The 20,361-nt window shown below is 38.4% G+C and overlaps 1 protein-coding gene across 1 annotated transcript in view; it reads left to right on the top strand.

The window, feature by feature from the left end:
• Positions 1-20,361, top strand: part of PAWR (pro-apoptotic WT1 regulator) — a 158,758-nt gene that overhangs the window by 111,410 nt on the left and 26,987 nt on the right. The window contains exon 4 of the mRNA XM_060245132.1: positions 14,030-14,064. Within this exon, the coding sequence (XP_060101115.1) occupies positions 14,030-14,064 (35 nt within the window). The remainder of the gene's footprint in view (positions 1-14,029; positions 14,065-20,361) is intronic.

The raw sequence follows: 20,361 nt of genomic DNA, 5'->3' as shown, positions 1-20,361 counted from the left end.
GGCGTCGGGGCTAACAAGATGGATGCCTAGGGTAAGAGCGCTTCCCTAAAACCGACACCGATCTGCTAAAAAAAGTGTTCTCAGCATCTACGAATGGATAAAAAGACCACTGGGACTGAAAAATCATTGTCCAGAACAGGCACAGGTAAAAAAATTGCGACTGGTGAGTGATTATTTTTTCGCAAATACGCTCGGGAAAAAGACGGGCCAGGAAAGGGACGAAAATAAAATGGCGGATGAGTTGATACACGTACAGGAGGAGGCTTCCCCTGTAAACAAAACAGACTTAAACAAAATGGAAAACAAGCTGCTTGAAAAAATAAAAGTCCTCTTTGAACCAATACAAGCCCAGTTGCTTGATATCAAAAATAATCTTTTGGATGTTGGCAAAACGGCGGAGAGTGCAATGACGCTCGCTGAAACAATCCAAGAAGAAAATCAACTTCTACAGAAGGAACATGAACAAATGGCCTTCAAAATACTGCTGTTAGAAACTGAAGTCAGACAGAATAACCTGAAATTTAGGGGTTTTACTGAAAACTTACTAGAAATGGCGGACTTAAAATCATTTATGGCACACTGGCTTGCTAAAGAACTATGCCTAGAGGAAGGCACTATACCTATCTTATCCAAGGCTTATCATTTAGTAAACCCCAAAAGGAAAGGGCCAAGGGACATAATAGTTGCATTTCTGGATTACAGAGTAAAAATCCACATCCTTCAAGAAGCAAGAAAAAAGAAAGCATTTCAACATCATGGTATATGACTCCTAAAAAATTAGCAAAGATGAATAACAAGATGCCAGACAGGTGTTGGAAATGTAAAAAGCGTGAAGGTTCTTTCTACCATATGTGGTGGACTTGTGAAAGAGCTAAAATGTTTTGGCAGATGATTCAGCAAGAGATGTCTAATATCTTGGGATATGAGTTTAACAAAGTTGCAGAGACTTTTCTGTTGGGATTACAAATGGAAAAATTTCCAAAAGAAGATAGAACTTTAATCTGGTACTTGCTCTCAGCTGCTAGGACATTGTATACGCAGTTGTGGAAGCAAGAAAAAATACCAGAGAAATGGGATTGGATTATAAAAGTCATGTCACGGAGTGAAATGGACAAATTAACAAGAATATTAAGAGACTATGATTTAGAAGTTTTTAAGATGGAGTGGAAGAAGTTCAGAAGATACGTAGAAAAAGAGTGGAAAATAAGAGGACATTGGACAATCTTTGATAATTATTAAGTTTTTTAAAACAAGAATATAACTTTTGGTTTTTTAATAGTTAAGAGTACCTTTAATATTTGTTTCTCTTTAAGTAAATAACACTGGCAGGGGTCAAGTAACGGGGGGAGGGGTGGGGGAAAAAGTAAGATATGGGGTAGGTAAATCTTTCCTTTTTTAAGTTGTAAGATATAGATATAGATTTGCTACCATATGTTACCAATAAAATTGTTTTAAACTAAAAAACAAAACAAAAAAACATCATGATCTCAGCATTGAAATTTGTCCCGACCTTCCCTTGGATGCTGTCTCTAAGAGAAGCAAGCTAAAACCTGTCACTCAACAACTTCAAAAAGCTCAACAAAGATACATTACAAGTGATACATAACAATAGCAGACTTGAAGCTTCAGATATCGAATCAGGCTTGCTGCTGTTAAGAAGCTGAGTTTATCTGAACCCATGGATATTACCAAGAAGAATCCGAAAAGAAAAAGACTACAGTATAACACACCGCTGAAAGTCAATACCATCAGAATCCCAATACTTTCAACTCCGAATGAAATAACACCATGAAAAGGACATTAACTGAATGACTATAATTCATATCTGGTAAAATTTACTTACAGAGAGACTGTATTTATCCTATTTTGTCGGAAGTAAGGGTTGAATTATGTTTTTTTTAGTTTGATTGAAAGCCCTCTATTTAAAATTTACTAAACCAGGAATTGGTAGTTAGAGCTTTGCTTCTACACTCCTGTGATTTAACAGGAGCCAAAGGTTTAGAAAGAAGTTGAGTTGGAACAACAGTGTTTAGATAGGCTAGAAGTAAGATTGAAACAGAATATAAGAATAGTTTTGCTTAGGACTGATAGATTACAGAATAGATAAAGGATAGTTTTAGATTGTTAGTTGTTGGATAAGTTTAGTGATAGGTTAATTATATAAAATGTTAGACTAAGTAATAGATATAGCTTAATAAAATACAATAGATAGTTATAAGATAAGATAGGATAGGATAAAGTTACCCTAGTACAAGTGTGTGAAAGAAGAACACTATATTTATTTTGTTAGTTATTTTGAAGTTAAAGCTTAAGCAAGTTTTAATATAATATTATTTTGTGCATTTTATAGTGAAATTTATTATTGATTAAATGGTTCAACAATCTAAAGTTTATTCGTTAAATACAAGAGGATTAAATAACCCTTTTAAATGGAAAAGAGTATATTCCAATTTGATAAAACTACACCCAGACATACTCTTTTTACAAGAGACGCATCTTAGAGATAGTAATTTTTTTTAGTAATAACTGGTTTACTTTACAGTATCAAGCAAGTGGTTCCTCGAAAGCCAGAGGCGTAGCAATATTGTTGTCTAAGAATGTAAAATTTATTTGTGAAGAGGTACTGAAGGATCCAAAAGGAAGGTTTATCTTTATTAAAGGTTTACTGGAAAACCAAAAAGTTACTTTATGTTCAATATATGCTCCCAATCAAGAACAATTACAATTTTTTGAAGATACTTTTGAAAAAATTGACCAATTTAGGGAAGGTGAATTAATCATTGGAGGGGACTTCAATTACATAGTTAGATAAAACTTATAAATTAGGCAAAAGCAAAAAACGAAACAGCGAAAATAATAACACAAAGCTTGCGGAACTTCTAGCAAAATTCAATCTAACAGGCTCATGGAGAATAATAAATCCAAAAGAGAAAGTCTTTACATTTTATTCCACTAGATGTGAAGTACATACACGGATAGACTATATCTTGATCTCCCAGGGCTTAGTCTCTTTGGTAGTATCATCACAGATAGGCATCAAATTATGGAGTGACAATGTCTGGGTTGAAATTATACTGGCTTTAAATAAGGAAACATGTCATATAAGGTCCTGGACATTTAATTCTGCATTGTTGCTGAACCAACGTTATAAAATGGAGCTCACAAAACAAATACAAATTTATTTTAAGGAAAATGCAACCGAGGAGATCACTCCTTTGACTCTTTGACTCATTAAAGGGAACCATTAGAGGACAATTTATTTCATATTCAGCTTTTATAAACAAGGAAAAGAGACAAATGAAACAGAATTTAATTCAATCTATTCAAAATCTAGAGACAAAACATTAAAAAAAGTGGTAAACAAGTATATAAACAACTTTTGGCCAAAAGAAGACAATTAGAAATCTTAGATTCAGAACAACTTCAAAAAGACCTACTGGCTTTAAAACAAGAAAACTGGTGTAACTTCCCTAAACTGCTTAAAAATTTAGCTAAAAGAATTAAGCAATGTAAAGCTAATAACCATATATATGTGATAAAAAATAAAACTGGTAAGCTGTTAACTAAAAGAGATCAAATATGCCAGACTTTTTTTGAATATTATAAAAATTTGTACTCAGCTAGTAATACTTCACAACAAAAAATAAATATTTTTTTTTGAAAAATTTCAACCTAAAACGTTATTAAAAGAACACAAATAATTTATGGAAAAACCCTTCACCAAAAAAGAGATTCTAGAAACTATACAATCTCTCAAAAATAATAAGGCACCAGGCCCTGATGGCTTCACCACTAGCTTTTATAAAGCTCTTGCAGTGAATCTAGTAGAACCCCTACTCAAAGTTTGCAATTATATACAAACATCAGGCACCATGCCACAGTCATGGAAACAAGCTGCCATAACCGTAATCCCCAAACCTCAAAAAGATATAACAATTCCATCCTCATTCAGACAAGTATTGTTATTAAATGAGGACTTTAAAATCTTTACCGCATCAATAGCTAAAAGATTAAACAAAATAATACAGAATTATATTGATAAAGACCAGCTTTATTTCAGGTAGAGATCTAATGGATAATACTTCTAAAACTATTCATATTATGTGATATATTAATAAATATAAAATTCCATCAACATTACTTTCTTTGGACATAGCCAAAGCATTTGACTCAGTAAATATTTCATTCCTCAAAACACTTCTACTAAAAATGGACTTTGGCACAAAGTTTTTAAAGGCTATAGAAGCTATTTATAATAATCCTCAAGCTTTTCTCAAAATAAACAATACTCATTCTGCAACTTTTATATTAGAAAAAGGCACAAGACAGGAATGCCCATTATTCCCACTTCTTTTTGCATTAACAATTGAACCTTCTAAAACTATGCTTCTGTGAAAGGAATCAAAATTGGCAACAAAGAATACAAACTCACACTATTTGCGGATGATATGCTTTTATTTTTATCAAAACCAATGGAATCTCTCTAATCGCTACAAGCAATTTTATTTATTTATTTATTTATTTATTTATATTTAGACTTATATCCCGCCCTTCCCACCAAAGTGGCTCAGGGCGGCTTACAACATTTTAATTCACATAAATTCAGCTTAAAAACATTTACATAACAAAGTTAAAACCATAATTAATAAGACATAAAAATAAGAATAAAAAGCAGCGGTCCATAAATGCATTTTTAGTTCCATCCAGAAGATATTCTCATTGTCAGTTAGTTGTTATAGGCCTGCCGGAAGAGGGCTGTCTTACAGGCCCTGCGGAACTGCCCTAGGTCCCACAGGGCCCGCACCTCTTCCGGCAGCTGGTTCCACCAGTAAGGTGCCGTTACCGAGAAGGCCCGATCCCTGGTGGATTTCAGGCGGGCCTCCTTTTACAAGAATACAGTGAAGCAACAGGTTTGAAAATCAATCAAGATAAATAAAAATTAATGCCCTTACATTTAAATATGGATTAGAAAACTAAAATTAAAAACACTTTTTCTTTCTAATGGTCTTTAAACAATCTTTCATATTTAGGCATTCAGCTATCTTCAAATTTAGATCATTTATTTAAAGATAATTATTTAAAATGGCATAAAGAACTTGTTCAATGAATTCAGAAATGGGGAAAAACCCATTTACATGGATAGAATGATATAATTTAATAAAAACCTTCATTATGCCAAAATTCATATTTTTGTTTCATACTATTCCAATATATGTGTATGTATATGTGTGTATATGTATATATATATCAACTAAGCAATTAAATATCTGGCAGAAATTGATAACTGACTTTCTGTGGTCTCAGAAGCGACATAGAATAAAACATTCTATACTATGCAGAAAAATAACACAAGGGGGTATGCAATTTCCATCAATTTTAGACTACTATAAGGCAGCACATCTGACTAAGGTCTTACTTATGCTTAAAGTTGATAACAATCCAGATTGGGTTAATATATTGACAGAATTCTCCTATCCTTACCACATAAATGATGTAATATGGCAAACTATAAAAGAAAGGCCAAAAGAGGTTAAAAAAATAATGAAATACTAATGGCTGCAATAAATATTTGGGATGCTGTTCGAACAAAACTATTACCTAAAATATCTAGGTTCACCTCATTCACTGGTCAAACTTGGTATCCACTGGCACAGGACCCCCAGCAATATTCTGTCTGGCATAAGGCCAGAATAACTACATTAGTAGACCTGTGCCACAAAAGAAAACTAATGGATAAAATAACTCTAGAATTAAGATTGGGTTTCAAATTATCTTGGTTATCATATCTTCAAATAAAAAGTTTTTGTGACTCCATTTATTTAGAAATAATAATTAAACAGCCACTAACTTCTTTGGAAAAAAATATACAAGCTATATATAGCAACTCAAAAGGACTTCTCTCACAAATATACCAGACTATAATTGGTGGTAAAGATGATAAAAAAACTACATATAAAAAAATGGCAGTCTATTTGTAAGACAAGTCTTACTCCTGATCTTTGGGAACAAAGTTGGAACTCTTATGATGCAACAATGTCAATCTTAGAAATCAGACAACAAACTTTGAAAATTAGGAGTCAATTGACACATTTCATACCACATCTCTCAAAGAAATGTTGGAAAAATTGCAATGAAGATGGATCTTATACGCATTGCTGGATATTTTGTTCATCAGTGTACCTTCTTTGGGAAGATGTAACAAAAAAAATAATCCAAATCATTACAGGATATGATATTGAAATCTCACCAGAATCAATATTATTAAATATATATATTTCTAAATCAATCCCTAATATAGTGAAAAAAACTATTGCAATATTACTTTATGCAGCCAAAGCCATAATCGAATTATTATGGAAAGATAAAAGAAAACCTTCATTAGATCTCTGGCACAAAATATTGTGGAACTTATACACGATAACAGCAAACATAAAAATTTTATTAAATAATGTAAGTTCAACAAGCTTTGAAACAATTTGGTTTCCGATATTAGAATACTTAATTTCTCAAGGTGAAATTCCAAGTTTAGTTAATAAATGGTATTTGTACTGATAATATAGTAATTAATAACAGGGAAAATTTTAGTATTATAATGTATTGGTTGAAAGATAAGCTATGTCGCATACAGAGAATAATGTAACCTAACTTATTGTTTTTGTTTACTTCAACTGTATTTGATCTGACTATGGTTTCGTTTTTTATATATATATCATATTGTCAATAAATAAATGAAAATTTTCTTTAAAAAAAGAGTTCCGGCTCAACATTAGGAAGAACTTCCTGACTATTAGAGCAGTTCCTCAGTGGAACAGGCTTCCTCAGGAGGTGGTGGGCTCTCCTTCCTTGGAGGTTTTTAAACAGAGGCTAGATGGCCATCTGGCAGCAATGAGGATCCTATGAATTTAGGGGGAGGTATCTGTGAGTTTCCTGCATTGTACAGGGGGTTGGACTGGATGACCCTGGAGGTCCCTTCCAACTGTAGGATTCTGTGACTTTTCCCCATTTGTTAAAGACTGCATAACACTTCTTCACTAATTTTAAACATGCAAGAGAAGAACTGTTCAGAAATTTAAAGGAACCTAGGAAGAGTAAGAGCCTGGTCTAGAAGAGTTTTAGGGATTTCTGTGGAAAGATCCTTTGCAATATTGTTTAATAGCTTAGATGTACATGTGGTACACTTGTTTGAAGGTATAAGCTCGGGCTAGAACTCTTATTTCCTTACACAATTTTGTTCAGCGTAAAAATCTTCCTTCTTCCATTAAAAAAATACATAGAATAGTCATAGAAAGAATTAGGCTCACTTAGCATAGTGTCATATTATGAATCAATATTTAATGGAGTTTTAAAATGCGTGGCCAGAAGCCACATATTTACCTCCTTCATTTTCTGCTGGAGCCACAGTTAGCTGCAGCAGTGCAAGGTACTCCCCATATCAACAGCAGAAGAACATACTGGTTTTCTTTATATGCCTTTCTTCTTGAAGGTATCCAGTTGGTTTGAACCATTTTGTATTAATTCTATAAATGAGAGCATCTTCTACACTTGTCTGATCCGAAATTCCTTTCCAAGTTAGTATCATTAATGCTTGAACCCATAGCATTCGTATGATCATCTTACCTTAGTGGGAACCTTGTAAAATTTTTATGGAGTCAAAAATAGATTTAATATCTACTTGTGTGTTAAAAGGACATTTTTCTCTTCTTGTCTGAAGAAGTGAAGGTCCTTATAAATTCTAGTGTTTCCCTCTAAAAACAATAGAATTCTAAGAAATGCTGTTCATTAGTGTTTCTCTGGCAGTTATTCTGGATATATGCTACTACAACATTATATACATATTCTTCAGTGATAATAGTGGTTTGCAATTGACATATTCCTGATTGTTGTGTTCACGACTAGTGCTGTTTTATATAATACACCATAGTTCCCCGTTCTTAAGCACTGTTATTGCAGCGCCCGCCTCACAGACTCACTGGATCGCTTTAACTCAGTCTCTTCGGGGTATTTTGCTTTGTTATCTGATGGAAATAGAATTCACTTCATAGGGGACCACAGCAGCTTTGTTAGTTTTTTCCCACAAATATAGGCTCCAGAGAAACTTTAACATAAACCACAGATATTTATTATAACATAAAGTCTTTAACTTGGGGATATGGGAGATATTACACAGGCTAACACGTTGCTCAGTTGTTTCAGGCTTTATAATAACTTTTTCTTCCTTGAGTCTCTCAGTTTTTCAGCTCACAGTTCCTATATAACACATTCTCCACCTCTAGCAAAGGTCTGGCCTCTTGGGAATGATGTGCCAAGTCTCACCCTCGACTGGAGCCTCTACTCCTAGCCCTTCTGGTGTCTCAGACCCACATCCGCTCCCTCAACCACCTCACTAGATCTCCAGAGTGGTATACAGGTGTCTGTGACCGTTTCGGTCTTGACTGACTCACACTTATTCCACACACAGCCCTCGTGGCTATTTTTGTCGAGCTTGCAGTCAGCTTTTCTTCTCTTGAAGACTTTTCCGCCACTGTCCCAAGCTCCTTCAAAGAATCAGCCGCTCTCTCAGCCTCTGTCAGGCACAAACTGACCCTCTCAGTCTCTGTCAGGCTCCAACTCTGACAGACTTCTGACAGGCGCCAACTCTGTCAGACACCAACTGACTGAATGAGTGCCTCAGCAGTTTGCTGTCACTCACAGACTTTCCCTCCCTGAGAGATCCGAGCACTTGGCCCCCACCCTCAGGTCACCTGATGCAGGCCCTGTGCGTCTTCAGTTTCTGGTTAACCCATTGCTTTCTGTCACAACTGTATTCTCTTTTTTCTCTAAAGAGTAATTATTCAAAGTTCAATGAAGGAGATCCATGTGTAGAAGAAGGTTCCCATGTGTGCAGCTAGTATGTATGCAAGTGCCTATCTGGAAGCATATGCACATCTTTTTTTGAATGCTGACTGGGCCTGTTGAGTGAGTTGATGTGCATAGGATAACATTCGCATCTGCAACCACAGAAAGTTGTTGTGGTTTTGTCTTTCTGTTATGGATTTTCCGGAGTTGATCCTCTTCCATAGTCCCAAACTTTCTCCCAGGACCCACTCAAGTCAAAGTGAAACACATAATTTTTTGGTGCTGGTCATTGTGTTATTTGAAAATTTTCCCAGGGAGATACTCTTCCCACTGAGAACCTTAAATATATGCTAGCTTCAGAATGAGTTTTATCTTAGGCTATGGTTACCCCATTCCTAAAAGACTTTCCCAAGGGGAAAATGACTCAAATTTGGTTGGTTTGTCAAAGCTGTTACTACTTACTTTCCGCTTAGCCTTTAACCCAAATCAGAATCATGTTGAAATCCAAAGAAGCAACGAAGTGTGGTGCAGTTCTGTTCACAAACCTTCATTAAATCCAATTGTGTATTTTGGAAGCTGCTATGAGTGGCCAGTACTAAAACATTAAATAGAACAATTCTAGCAATGTGAAAGGCAGTATGTAAAACTAATTTAGTGTCTGAAAGCCTCCAGAGATTATTTAATAGTGTGGGAATGCAGAGATTTGATGTATTGGTATGGGCTCCCATTAGTAAACAGAGCTGAAAAGCCGCCTGACACCAGTTTCCCCAGTTTTGTAGATGCATGCTAATTGCCAAAAGCTTGTTCCAAACAAATGGCTGCAAATCGCATGGCCTGCTGCTGCTGCTATGAAGGAGGGTGTGTGTTTTTTGTTTGTTTGTTCGTTTTGTAAGATCAAGCCAAGAAAAAGTATTCTTGCTTTTCAGTTGCAGGCTTTATTGAATGATTTATTTAAACATTTATATCCCACCTTTCCTCATGATTCAAGGTGACTTGCTCCAGGTTGTCTAAAGGGCCACAATGCCTGATGTAGCAGGATGTTTGTGAGGCTGTTACAGGTATGTTAGAAGAGTGGTTGCCAACCATACTGGGACTGATAGTCATTTTTAAACAATACTTTTTATCGCACAATTCATTTAAGCAGCTCATGACACCATGATTTATTCTCTATTTTATCCTTGCTAGAACCCTAGTTAGTTTAAAGAAGGAAACAGAAGAAAGCTGTGTTTGGGCTGAAAGAGCATTGCATTCCTATGTCCAATTTTCCAATTGATAAAAAACAATAATTAGTGTGTTTCACCTTCCTGAGTTGTCTGCAGTTGTATAAAGTGGAGTCAGGGTTAGTTTAAGTGTGGAAACAAGGAGGGGGAGCAAAGAGTTCGGTATTTAATACAACCAACAGTCATTTCAACCAGCCAGAAGAGTTAGCAGATGTTCTCACCGAAGCAGGTTATGTTGATAGGTTTGTCTATGCACAGCCTTCTTTTAATCATTATACCGTCTCACTGGTTTACAAAAAAAACCCCCAACCCTCTGAAGACTATATACATAGGCCTGTGCAGACTACCCCTTCCTACAGCTTGTGTTCTAGAAGCCATTCTTTGCTGCTGTATACTCTGAATTATTCAAGTGGCCTTTTTTTTTTCTACATAGGCCATAGGGCTGCACTGTGGTTCAGAAAAATGTGGACAAAGGATTAGAGATTTTGAACAGTGATACTGTGTATAGTTTGTACTGTCTGTTGCTCTAAATAGGATCCTACTATCCAGGGGTCATTTTGTAGAAAAATAGGTGGTGAGGCTCATCCAGTGGTTGTTACGCAGCTGCACCTACTATTCAGTGGACAAGGTAGGTAGATGGGGAGGAAGAAGGGGAACCCTCAGAAAGATTCAGGAGCTGTGCTCCTGTGAGCTCCTACTGAATTCAAGGCCTGCTACTATCTAATTTTTGGCATTGTTTAACATGCCATGTTAATATTTACACGTTGCTTCAGTGTATTTCAGATTTCTGGTTAGTCCCAGACCAATCCAAATCCTAGAGCATTGTTTATTGGATGTCCCATACTGTTGACTGTGAGGACTTACTCTGTGTAATCCATCTTGAGTCCCAGTGAGAAAGGTGGACTATAAATTAAAACCTAAATAAATGTTTAGCTTTTCAGTATGAGACAGTGTGGTCTTTGGAAGAGCTGTGTGTATGGAAGAGAGAGAGAGAGAGCTGGAAATTTTTGGTGTTTAGATGCTGTCTGAGAGTTTCTTCATTTCCTTCTGTCTAATGCCAGATCTAGTTAAGTCTTTTGTGGACATTCTTATCACATACAAGACAGAATTGCAGTTGGCTCTTAGATAGGAGACTTGGAAGAATGGACCCAACAGAGTACATCTGCTTAGAATTTCATCCTAATTATATAGGAGGAAAAGTTGCTGTTGAAAATGTGTTTCCCACCGAAACCAAAAACAACCAAAGTTACAAAACAAGAAGCAAAGAGAACTAACAACACATCAAATGTGAATGATGAAAACAACAAAAAATTATTTCTGTGTTTTTTATTATCCCCATTTTTATCATCCCCATTTCTTTTCAAAAATATATGAACCCCTACTGGCAATCTAGACTGTAATACTCCATATGGAAAATGGCAGCATGGTTTTAGAATAGGGTTGGAATTTTCAACTTAGTATAGAACCCTTTTAACACTTTGGCAACTGTTTGCTTATTCAGAAGAAGCAAGAGAGCCTGGGATGATAGCAACTTAAGCAAGGTTTTCTTCCTGTGCTATAGCACTAGAACTTTCCTATGGTAAGGCCCATTCTAAGGAAAAACTGACCCCCTAGATGGTGCTCTTCCTTCTTTATTGGTGAAGAAAGTAAAATGAGCTGTGAATAGTGATGGGCACAAACCAAACCATGAATCAGCCATTTTTAGCACAAATCATGATTTGTGGGTTGGTTTGTGCCCATCACTATTCACAGCTCATTATACTTTTTTCACCAGTAAAGAAGGAAACTACAAGAGCACCATCCAGGGGATCAGTTTTCCCCTAGAATAGTTCAGAATGAATCACAAATCAGCCATTTTTAGCATGAATCATGGTTCGTGGTTCATTCTGAATTGATTCATCTGATCCCACCACACACAAATACAAACTGGCCTTTTTCTTTGAAAGTCATTTTGTTCGTGTTTGCTTCATTTTTCCAAACAGCCTGGCACCAGTATGATTCCCCAGCCCCTGAACTTCTGGAGAGAGCAGAGCTGCTACTTCTAGTCAGTTTCCAAGCTTCCTGGGGGGTGTCCCATCTAGGAAAATCCACTTGTTTCAAATAACTTTTGTCAGCAAGATGGTTGCCAGTATTCTATACTTTAATGGGCTGTTTGAGGTCTTCACTATTTTTTCTCTTTACCCTTGTACGGTGAGCTTCATATTTATTGTCTTGTTATAAGAACAAAATTGTACTTTGCTTACTCTCTTTGATTGGTTTGTTTTATGGTTTTTATATTGTTTGTATGTTATGATATTTGTATTAATAACGTTTTATAATTCAGGAAAAGAATTAGGGCACTGGGTGTCATGGAATGGGACTCTTTTGAGAGTGTGAATTGACTTAACTGAACATAGCCCATCCAGAACTAGGCTCTGCTAACAGATATATAAAGGTTCCTTTTTATTCTTCAGCATTCTAGGTAAATGAATTATTATGAACTTTGAAAGCAACATCATTTTTATATTTGGCCTATGGTTGCTGTCCTACACAGGGAGCCAGAAGTATATGCTACATAAAGTACATATTTACTGTTGGGTGTGCAAAATGACAAACTCAGATTTGCAACATATCTTAATATCACAATTCTAAAATAACAAAAATAGCCAAGTGTAACATAGTTATATAGAGCAGCAGTCAACCTTTTTGACACCAGGGACCGGTTTTGTGGAAGACAATTTTTTCATGGACTGGGGGGGTGGGCGGTGTGATGGTTTTGGGATGATACAATTGTGCACTTTATTTTGGTGTGATGGTTAAGTGTGTGGACTCTTATCTGAGAGAACCAGGTTTGATTCCCCACACCGCCACTTGCAGCTGCTGGAATGGCCTTGGGTCAGCCATAGCTCTTGCTGAGCTGTCCTTGAAAAGGCAGCTGCTGTAAAAGCTCTCTCAGCCCCATCCACCTCACCAGGTGTCTGTTGTGAGAGAGGAAGGTAAAGGAGATTGTGAGCCACTCTGAGATTTGAAGTGGAGGGCAGGATATAAATCCAATATTGTCTTCTTATTATCACTGCATTGTAATGTATAATGAAATAATTATACAACTCACAGCTCGGTTGCTATATGTATAATGTATAATGTATAATGAAATAATTATACAACTCACAGCTCGGTTGCTAACAGGCCACAGACCGGTACTGGTCCATGGCCCGGGGGTTGGGGACCCCTGATACAAAGTATAATCAACTTTTCCCACAAAAGACCATTGAAATTAATTGCACCTGCATGAGTGTGCAATTGTTCTTACTGCAAAATGTTTTAAAGATATAGGTGTTTATTTTAGCAGGTTTGTAATTATGTCAGTGAAGCAGCTATACATAAAGCCACTTAGCTGCATGATAGACATAGGCTAGCTAATGTGTGCTGCAATCCTAAAGCCACATGTTCCACACCTGCAGTTAAATAGTAGTATAGTAATTCTGGTGACAAGTCATTGTACTGGACTAACAGTTGTGACTGATGCAATTTGAAAGGATGACTAAGGAATCCTTGAACCCTGAGAAATTGTTCATATAATTCTTTGGTTTATGCCATTAAAGGACTGTGAATGTAAAAAAATTCTTTAGCTCCAGCACAGATTGTAGTTCTGCTGTCTGACTGCAAATTATGTACAGTGACATAGAAGTTATTTAAGAATTTATATCCCTTTAAGTTATGCGAGTTCAGAAACAATTGTTGCAAGAAGATAAACAGTCCCATAGTAACAAAGATCTGCATACTAAAATTACAAAAGCTTACTCACCAATTAGTCTTAGCTATGTTGCTCTTCAGAAATAGTGGCTTAACATTGTGGATCAGAAAACAGGATTGCTAGCCTCATTCCAGGTGCATGTACAATTTCATAGTTGTTCTATATTATGGTTTTAGTATTATGATTGATGTAAAGATGATTCTTACGAAACACAGTAACATTTTCTTTAATGTTTTAACAGGAAAACTCTAGGACCATTTCAAACAGATATAAAAGGTAAGCACTTATCAATATATAATTTAGTTATGTACTTTAAAGTATGTAATATAATATGTTAATAATAGGGTCGCTCTGTACAAAATTGTTCACAAACTTACTTGAATAAATAATTAGGGGTTGTGGCCAATACTGCTGTGTATAGCTTACTGTAAGTAGGATGCTATTATGTAATTTTTAATTATACCACTTAATATGTCATGTTAGTACACTCACACAGCTTTGGTGGTTCCAAACTTCTATAATCCTATTGAATGTCCCATCTATTGAGTGTACTGTCTCAGTCTATATAATTCATCTTGAGTCTCTGAGAAAATGGAAATAAATCAAATATACACTCCCCATGAGCAACACGAACACAGCAAACAGTTATTTTTACTAAGGTGTACATTCATTACATTCACACTTGATATGGTTCATCATCAGTCTCCCGCATGGGGTCTGCACATGAACAAACCTGCCAACTGGTAGGATTTTATAGCTAAGAGCCTTCAGGGTGCACTGCACACCAGAACCAGAAACTGGTTCCCACCCAGGGACCACATGCTCCCATATAGTAGCACTCCTACCCTCAGTTCCTCTTTTGCCACTGGAGTAGGTTGGTTGTTTAGGGTCTCCTAGCTTTGAAATGATGAGGAATTGTGTTGTGTTTGTGAGACTGCTCCTGAGTACCAGCATGGCTTAGAAAGCATTGTTTAAGATGTGCACTTGCTGTAGTGCAAAAATAATCCAAACAGATGAGCGTGATCTGTGCCTGTTTTGCCTAGTGGAGGAAGAAGAGTTCAAATAGGCATCATTCTGTGAGCCAACCAGTCCCACCAAGGGAGCATATCCAACCACAAAAGTCTTTCTGACTAGAACTGGCTAAATTTGGAGATAGGCTAGCCCAATTTTGTCAATCCTGGAGAGCCATAACTTCAGATGAGTGGGTTCTCTAGCTATAGCGTAGTCAAGAAATAAATCAGTTCCCCTTTATTCTCCCCAGTTGGGAGTATTTAATCAGGTATCAGATGGACTATCTCTGGCATTGGGAGTACTCATTGAAAAATGTGCTATTGAGAAAGTTCACATAGCTCATTCACTACATTTCCTCTAGAATGTTTCTTATAGAGAAAAAGATGAGGGCATAAAGCCCATTCCAGATCTTAGAGATTTCAATATTTTCCTTCAGATTTCAAAGATTTGTATGGTTTCTGTTCCCTCAGTTTTACAGTAATTAAAGGTCAGTTCTTGGTTCACCATTATCAATCTGAAGGATGCTTATTTTGATATCTCAGTTCACAAGGACTATCACTAATTCCTCTGCTTTTCTTGTGGGGAATGCATATTCCAGTATATTGTCTGGGCTTGCTACTGTGCCCAGGGTATTTTCCAAATGCACGGCCCCAGTCTTGGCTTACTTACATTTCCAGGGGTAGAATCATAGAAGAGTTGGAAGGGACCTCCAGGGTCATCTAGTCCAACCCCCTGCACAATGCAGGAAACCCACAAATACCTACCCCAAATTCACAGGATCTTCATCGCTGTCAAATGGCCATCTAGCCTCTGTTGCAATGTATTCCCTTATCTGGATGACTGGTTGGTGGTTGTGGACACCAGGGAGCATTTATTGGAATGGCCTCTCATTTTGATGGCAAAAGATGGTGACCAATGTGGAGGCACTGAGTTAGTGCTCTGCTGGGTCTCCTCCAATTGATTACAGTTTTAGCAAACAACCCAAGTAACAAGCAGTAAGTGGAGAATGGAGAGTAAACTTACCAAATATAGAGAGTGAACTACCAGATATAGAGACTTTCTGGTTCTGCAGAGACCTTGTGGAAGAAGGTCAGAGAGGGAGAGAAGAGCCACCTGGGAGTCAATGTTCCCTCTAAGCTGTAGAGTCTTGTGAGCAAAAATTCTGTTTTGTGAGCTACTGGCATTAAAGTTGTGAGCTACTGCATAAATTATTGTGCTCTGGGGTAATCTTTCCTGACCTAAGGCAAAAATGTGTGAGCTGGAGGCTAAAATCTGTGAGCTAGCTCACGCTAACTCAACTTAGTGGGAACACTGCTGGAAATACCAGCCTTGCTGCCATGGACTTTCCTGCAGTGGCCACAGCATCTCCTGCACTCCCCTGTGGAGTTCATCTCCCCTGCAATTGCCACTGAAGAGCCAGTCACAGATGGCCTAAGCTCTGGTCCAGGCCTCGGCTTGTTACTGCTCTCTTTACCTCTGCCACTGTGATTATCATTACCCTCACCCTGCTGTGGGGTTGGCAGTAGGTGCTTCTGACATTTACAAATGACTGATGGACACTTTACACTTTTCCTTATTGCTTGTTTTCCTGACTAATTAGACTGAATTCTTGCCCTTGATGATAAATTGCCCTTTTTGTAGCCTATTTAACTAATTGTTATTAGTGATTATTCCTATTATAAATTACAATTCAGATTTTTCTGGTTAATTGATTTATATTGTTTAGATTAAATTTGGAATAATAGCTAAATTTAATGACTGGATATTGGTACTTATAAATAGATTAATGTGTATTGTTTAGATTATTGATTGATTGATTCAGAGGTGTTGAACTCATTTGTTATGAGGGCCAGATCTGACATAAATGTCACTCTGTTGGGCGGGCCATGCATGCCATAAAATGTAACACAAGGTACTTGGGTTATAAATGTTATAAAGATTATTTCAGATATCAAATGGCAAAGGCAGGCTTGATTGAATTAACTATGATATGCAGAGGGATAGTAGATGTGGAGATACTAGCATTGGTAATGAGACAGGAAACATAGGTCTCAATTCCATCCAAGAGGATTCAGTCCATGAGGAAGCAAAGAATAAATGGACCTAAGTCTGACTTTAGAAACCACAGCATTCAGTTGCTGACTTAGAAAAAGAAGAGAAAAAGACATTGGATTTATACCCCTTTCACTTGGGGTCTCAGAGTGATTTACAATCTCCTTTCCCTTCCCCTCCCCACAACAGGCATCCTGTGAGATGTGGAGCTGAGAGAGCTCTTTCATGAGCTGCTCTTAAGCAGAACTTGTAACTAACTCAAGATCACTTCAGCAACTGCATGCGGAGGAGTGGGGAATCAAACCCGGTTCTCCCAGATTAGGGTCTGCTCTCCAAACCACTACACCGAACTGCTACCTAAGAGTAGCAGTGCTCTTACAAAGGAATTCAAGGGAGATTAAAGAGAGAGACTGCTGAATTGCAATTGATAATGAAACTCAAGACAATGCATCCTCCTGGACTGAATTGAGAGCTAGTTTTCCTGCCTCATTAGCAATGTGTGCTATTATCATTGGGCATTTGAATCATTCCTCTCTCCAAAATATGACCTATCCAAATGTTCTAATTTCTTATCAGGGTCTTTTTGAAAGAAAGTAAATCCAGATAGGAACAGAGAAATCCATTTAAAAAAAATCTATTCAGAAGAAGACAAAATAATCTTCTAATGTGCATTGTACTTGTCAGAAGAATCTATCCTTCCACCCTGCCTCTCTCCCCTCCATTGAAGTGTGTTTGCTCACAAAAGCTTATACCTGGAATAAAATACTGTTGATCTTAAATCTGTCATGGGAGTCCAACATTGTTCCCTCTCCCTCTCTTCTCTCCCTTCATCCCCCAAAGAGGAGAAGCAAGCAGAAGGGGGAGGGGAGAGGGGGAGGCAAAGAGCAGGCTTATCCTTGTATCTCTCCTGTGAGAAGCATCCATGGAGCTCTCTGTGTGCCTGTATGTGTGGGAGGAAGGGAGAGAGCAAGGGAAGGGAGAGGAAGACAAAAGGCAGGAAGCAAAGAACCACTGAGGGAGATGGGGGGGGGGAGCAAGCTAAGGTGCAGCTGCAGCTGCAGCTGCAGCAGCAGCCTGGAAAGGAAGCAGGAGAAGGAGGTTGCAGGTGGGGGGGAGATCTGAGTCTTTATTGGGTCAAATATGGCCCATAGGCTGCAAGTTTGCTTCCCTTGGATTAATGAGTACTGTATAGATGAAGATTATTGATCAATTTATTGCATATTCTGGTATTTTAGAAGGGGTGGTGGTTTGATAGGTTGAGGGCAGGAGAGAGCTTCTTATATATTGTTTAGTATTGTCAGGTTGTTACTTGCCTCTAATTTACATCATCAGATGCTTAGTGGGCCCTATTTTGGGCCAATAACATCTGGCAGGGGAGGCTATGCCCCGGGTAAGGGATCCCACTGTCATAACTCCCAGGGGCAAGGGAGGTATGACAGTGGGACTAGGCAATATATAGGAAGGAGACTGCAGTATAGTAATGTTTGGTCCTCTTCCTGCCTTTGTCCCTTCCCAAGGAATGCTGCTTGTGGGGCTAGGAAAGTAAACCCTTTTCTGACACTGGTATTGTGTAATGCCAGGTCTATTGATAATAAGACCTCTGTTCTCCAGGATTACCTGGTAGATGAACATGTAGACCTGGCATGCATGACTGAGACCTGGGTGAGGGAGGTTGAGACTGTTTCCCTGAACCAACTTACTTCTCCTGGTTTCTTGATCCTACACCCTAGACCTGGACTAATGGGCGGAGAGCGGCAGTGCTTATTCAGGAGTCTTTCTCCTTCAGGACACTCCCTGTGCCAAAAATTACTGGCATTGAATGCGTTGACTTTGTGTGGGAAGTTGAGGAGAGTTTGGCTACCTGGCTGGTGTACAAGCTGCCTAATACACCAGCAGATACTTTGTCGGGCTTGTTGGAGATTGTATCTGGCTGGGATCTGGAACACCCCAGACGTTTAGTCTTGTGGGACTACAGTGCCCTTGTCAATGATGAGACCTCCCCCCAGGCCAAGGTCCTGGTTTCATCCATGGCAGCAGTGGGGCTCTCCCCATTTGTATCAACCCATACACATTAAGCAGGCCACATGCTAGATCTTATTTTTGAAATGTAGATAATGGTGGATCTGGTGGCTGCAGATGTGGTCCCATGATCAGACCACTTCATTCTGAACCACTGCCCATCAGCTATATGTAGCTCTGCTCCCCGTACCTCATTCCTTGTCTGAAGAAGTATGCATGCATATGAAAGCTTACATTCTGAATAAAACATTGTTGGTCTTAAAGGTCCTACTGGACTCCTACTTTGTTCTATCTGGAACTATTTCAGTCTGTTGTATACATGAATCCCTTTCTAGCAGAATACCCTTAAAAAAGAAAACACAGCGGCAGGGTCTTAAACAAGAATGTTTTCCTTATTAGAATATAAAGCTACCAGAAGTAAGTCCTGTTGTGAAGAAAAACACAATGGGCTGTAGGACGAGGCTCTGGACGAGTGAAGGCATTGACTCCCCCCCGCCGCCCCCTGCGCACCTCATGGGGAGCTGATCTCTGCCATCTAGAGAGCAGTTGTAAATCTGAGTGATCTCCAATGGTTCCCCAGGAGGAAATGGCATTGGACCTGTCTGAGGTCCTATCCCTCCTCAAACCCCACCCTGTCCAGGCCCACCCCTTAAATCTCCAGGAATTGGCAACCCTATCTCCTTCCCTCTGACTTTAGGTTTGTATTGTCTTCCCCTTCCCTATAACCTCTACATAGGAAAAGGACAGTCTTTCTTCACAGTGGGTGGGGACTAAAGCATCATTCTCCTCTCCCCACTTTGATCTGAACAACAACCCCATGTGACAGGTTAGGCTGGAAATCTGTGACAGGTCCAAAATCAGCCAGTCGGCTTCCACAACAAGAACCTGGGCCTGGCAGACCCCACTCTGAAGCCCTAACTCATATCCCCTCTTCAAACTCCACCACAGAATCTCCAGGAATTTCCCACCAACCTGGAAAGGTACTACTAAAGGCCTCTGGGTGAGGCCCCTCCCCAGCTTTGCTGTCTTCCCACCCACCCAAGTGAAGGCATTGACCCCCCCCCGCCCCCCAAGGGTAGCTTATCTCTGCCATCTAGATAGCAGTTGTAATTCTGAGTGATCTTCAGCCCTCACTTGGAGATTGGCAACAGTGGTTCCCCAAAAGGAAAGATCTGATGGCTGATGGAAATGAACCTGGAGGACAAGGAGCTTGATAGAAGATGAGATAGGGAAAAATGTGTATCTACCTATGATATGATCCTAATTTGGATGGCCCAGGCTAGCCTGATCTCATCAGATATTGGAAGCTAAGCAGTGTTGACCATGCCTAGTGCTTGGATGGGAGACCACTAAGGAAGTCCAGGGTCACTACACAGAGTCAAAACCTCTGTTTGTCTCTTGCCTTGAAAATTCTATGGGGGTTGCCATAAATCAACTGCAACCTGACAGCACTTTCCACCACCACCTATGATATGAACATTCTCTCTTCCC

The sequence above is a fragment of the Heteronotia binoei genome, chromosome 8 (assembly GCF_032191835.1).
Source record: "Heteronotia binoei isolate CCM8104 ecotype False Entrance Well chromosome 8, APGP_CSIRO_Hbin_v1, whole genome shotgun sequence".
Lineage (NCBI taxonomy): Eukaryota > Metazoa > Chordata > Lepidosauria > Squamata > Gekkonidae > Heteronotia > Heteronotia binoei.
Note: the sequence above shows the minus strand (reverse complement) of the source record. Positions and strands in the feature narration are given on the sequence as shown.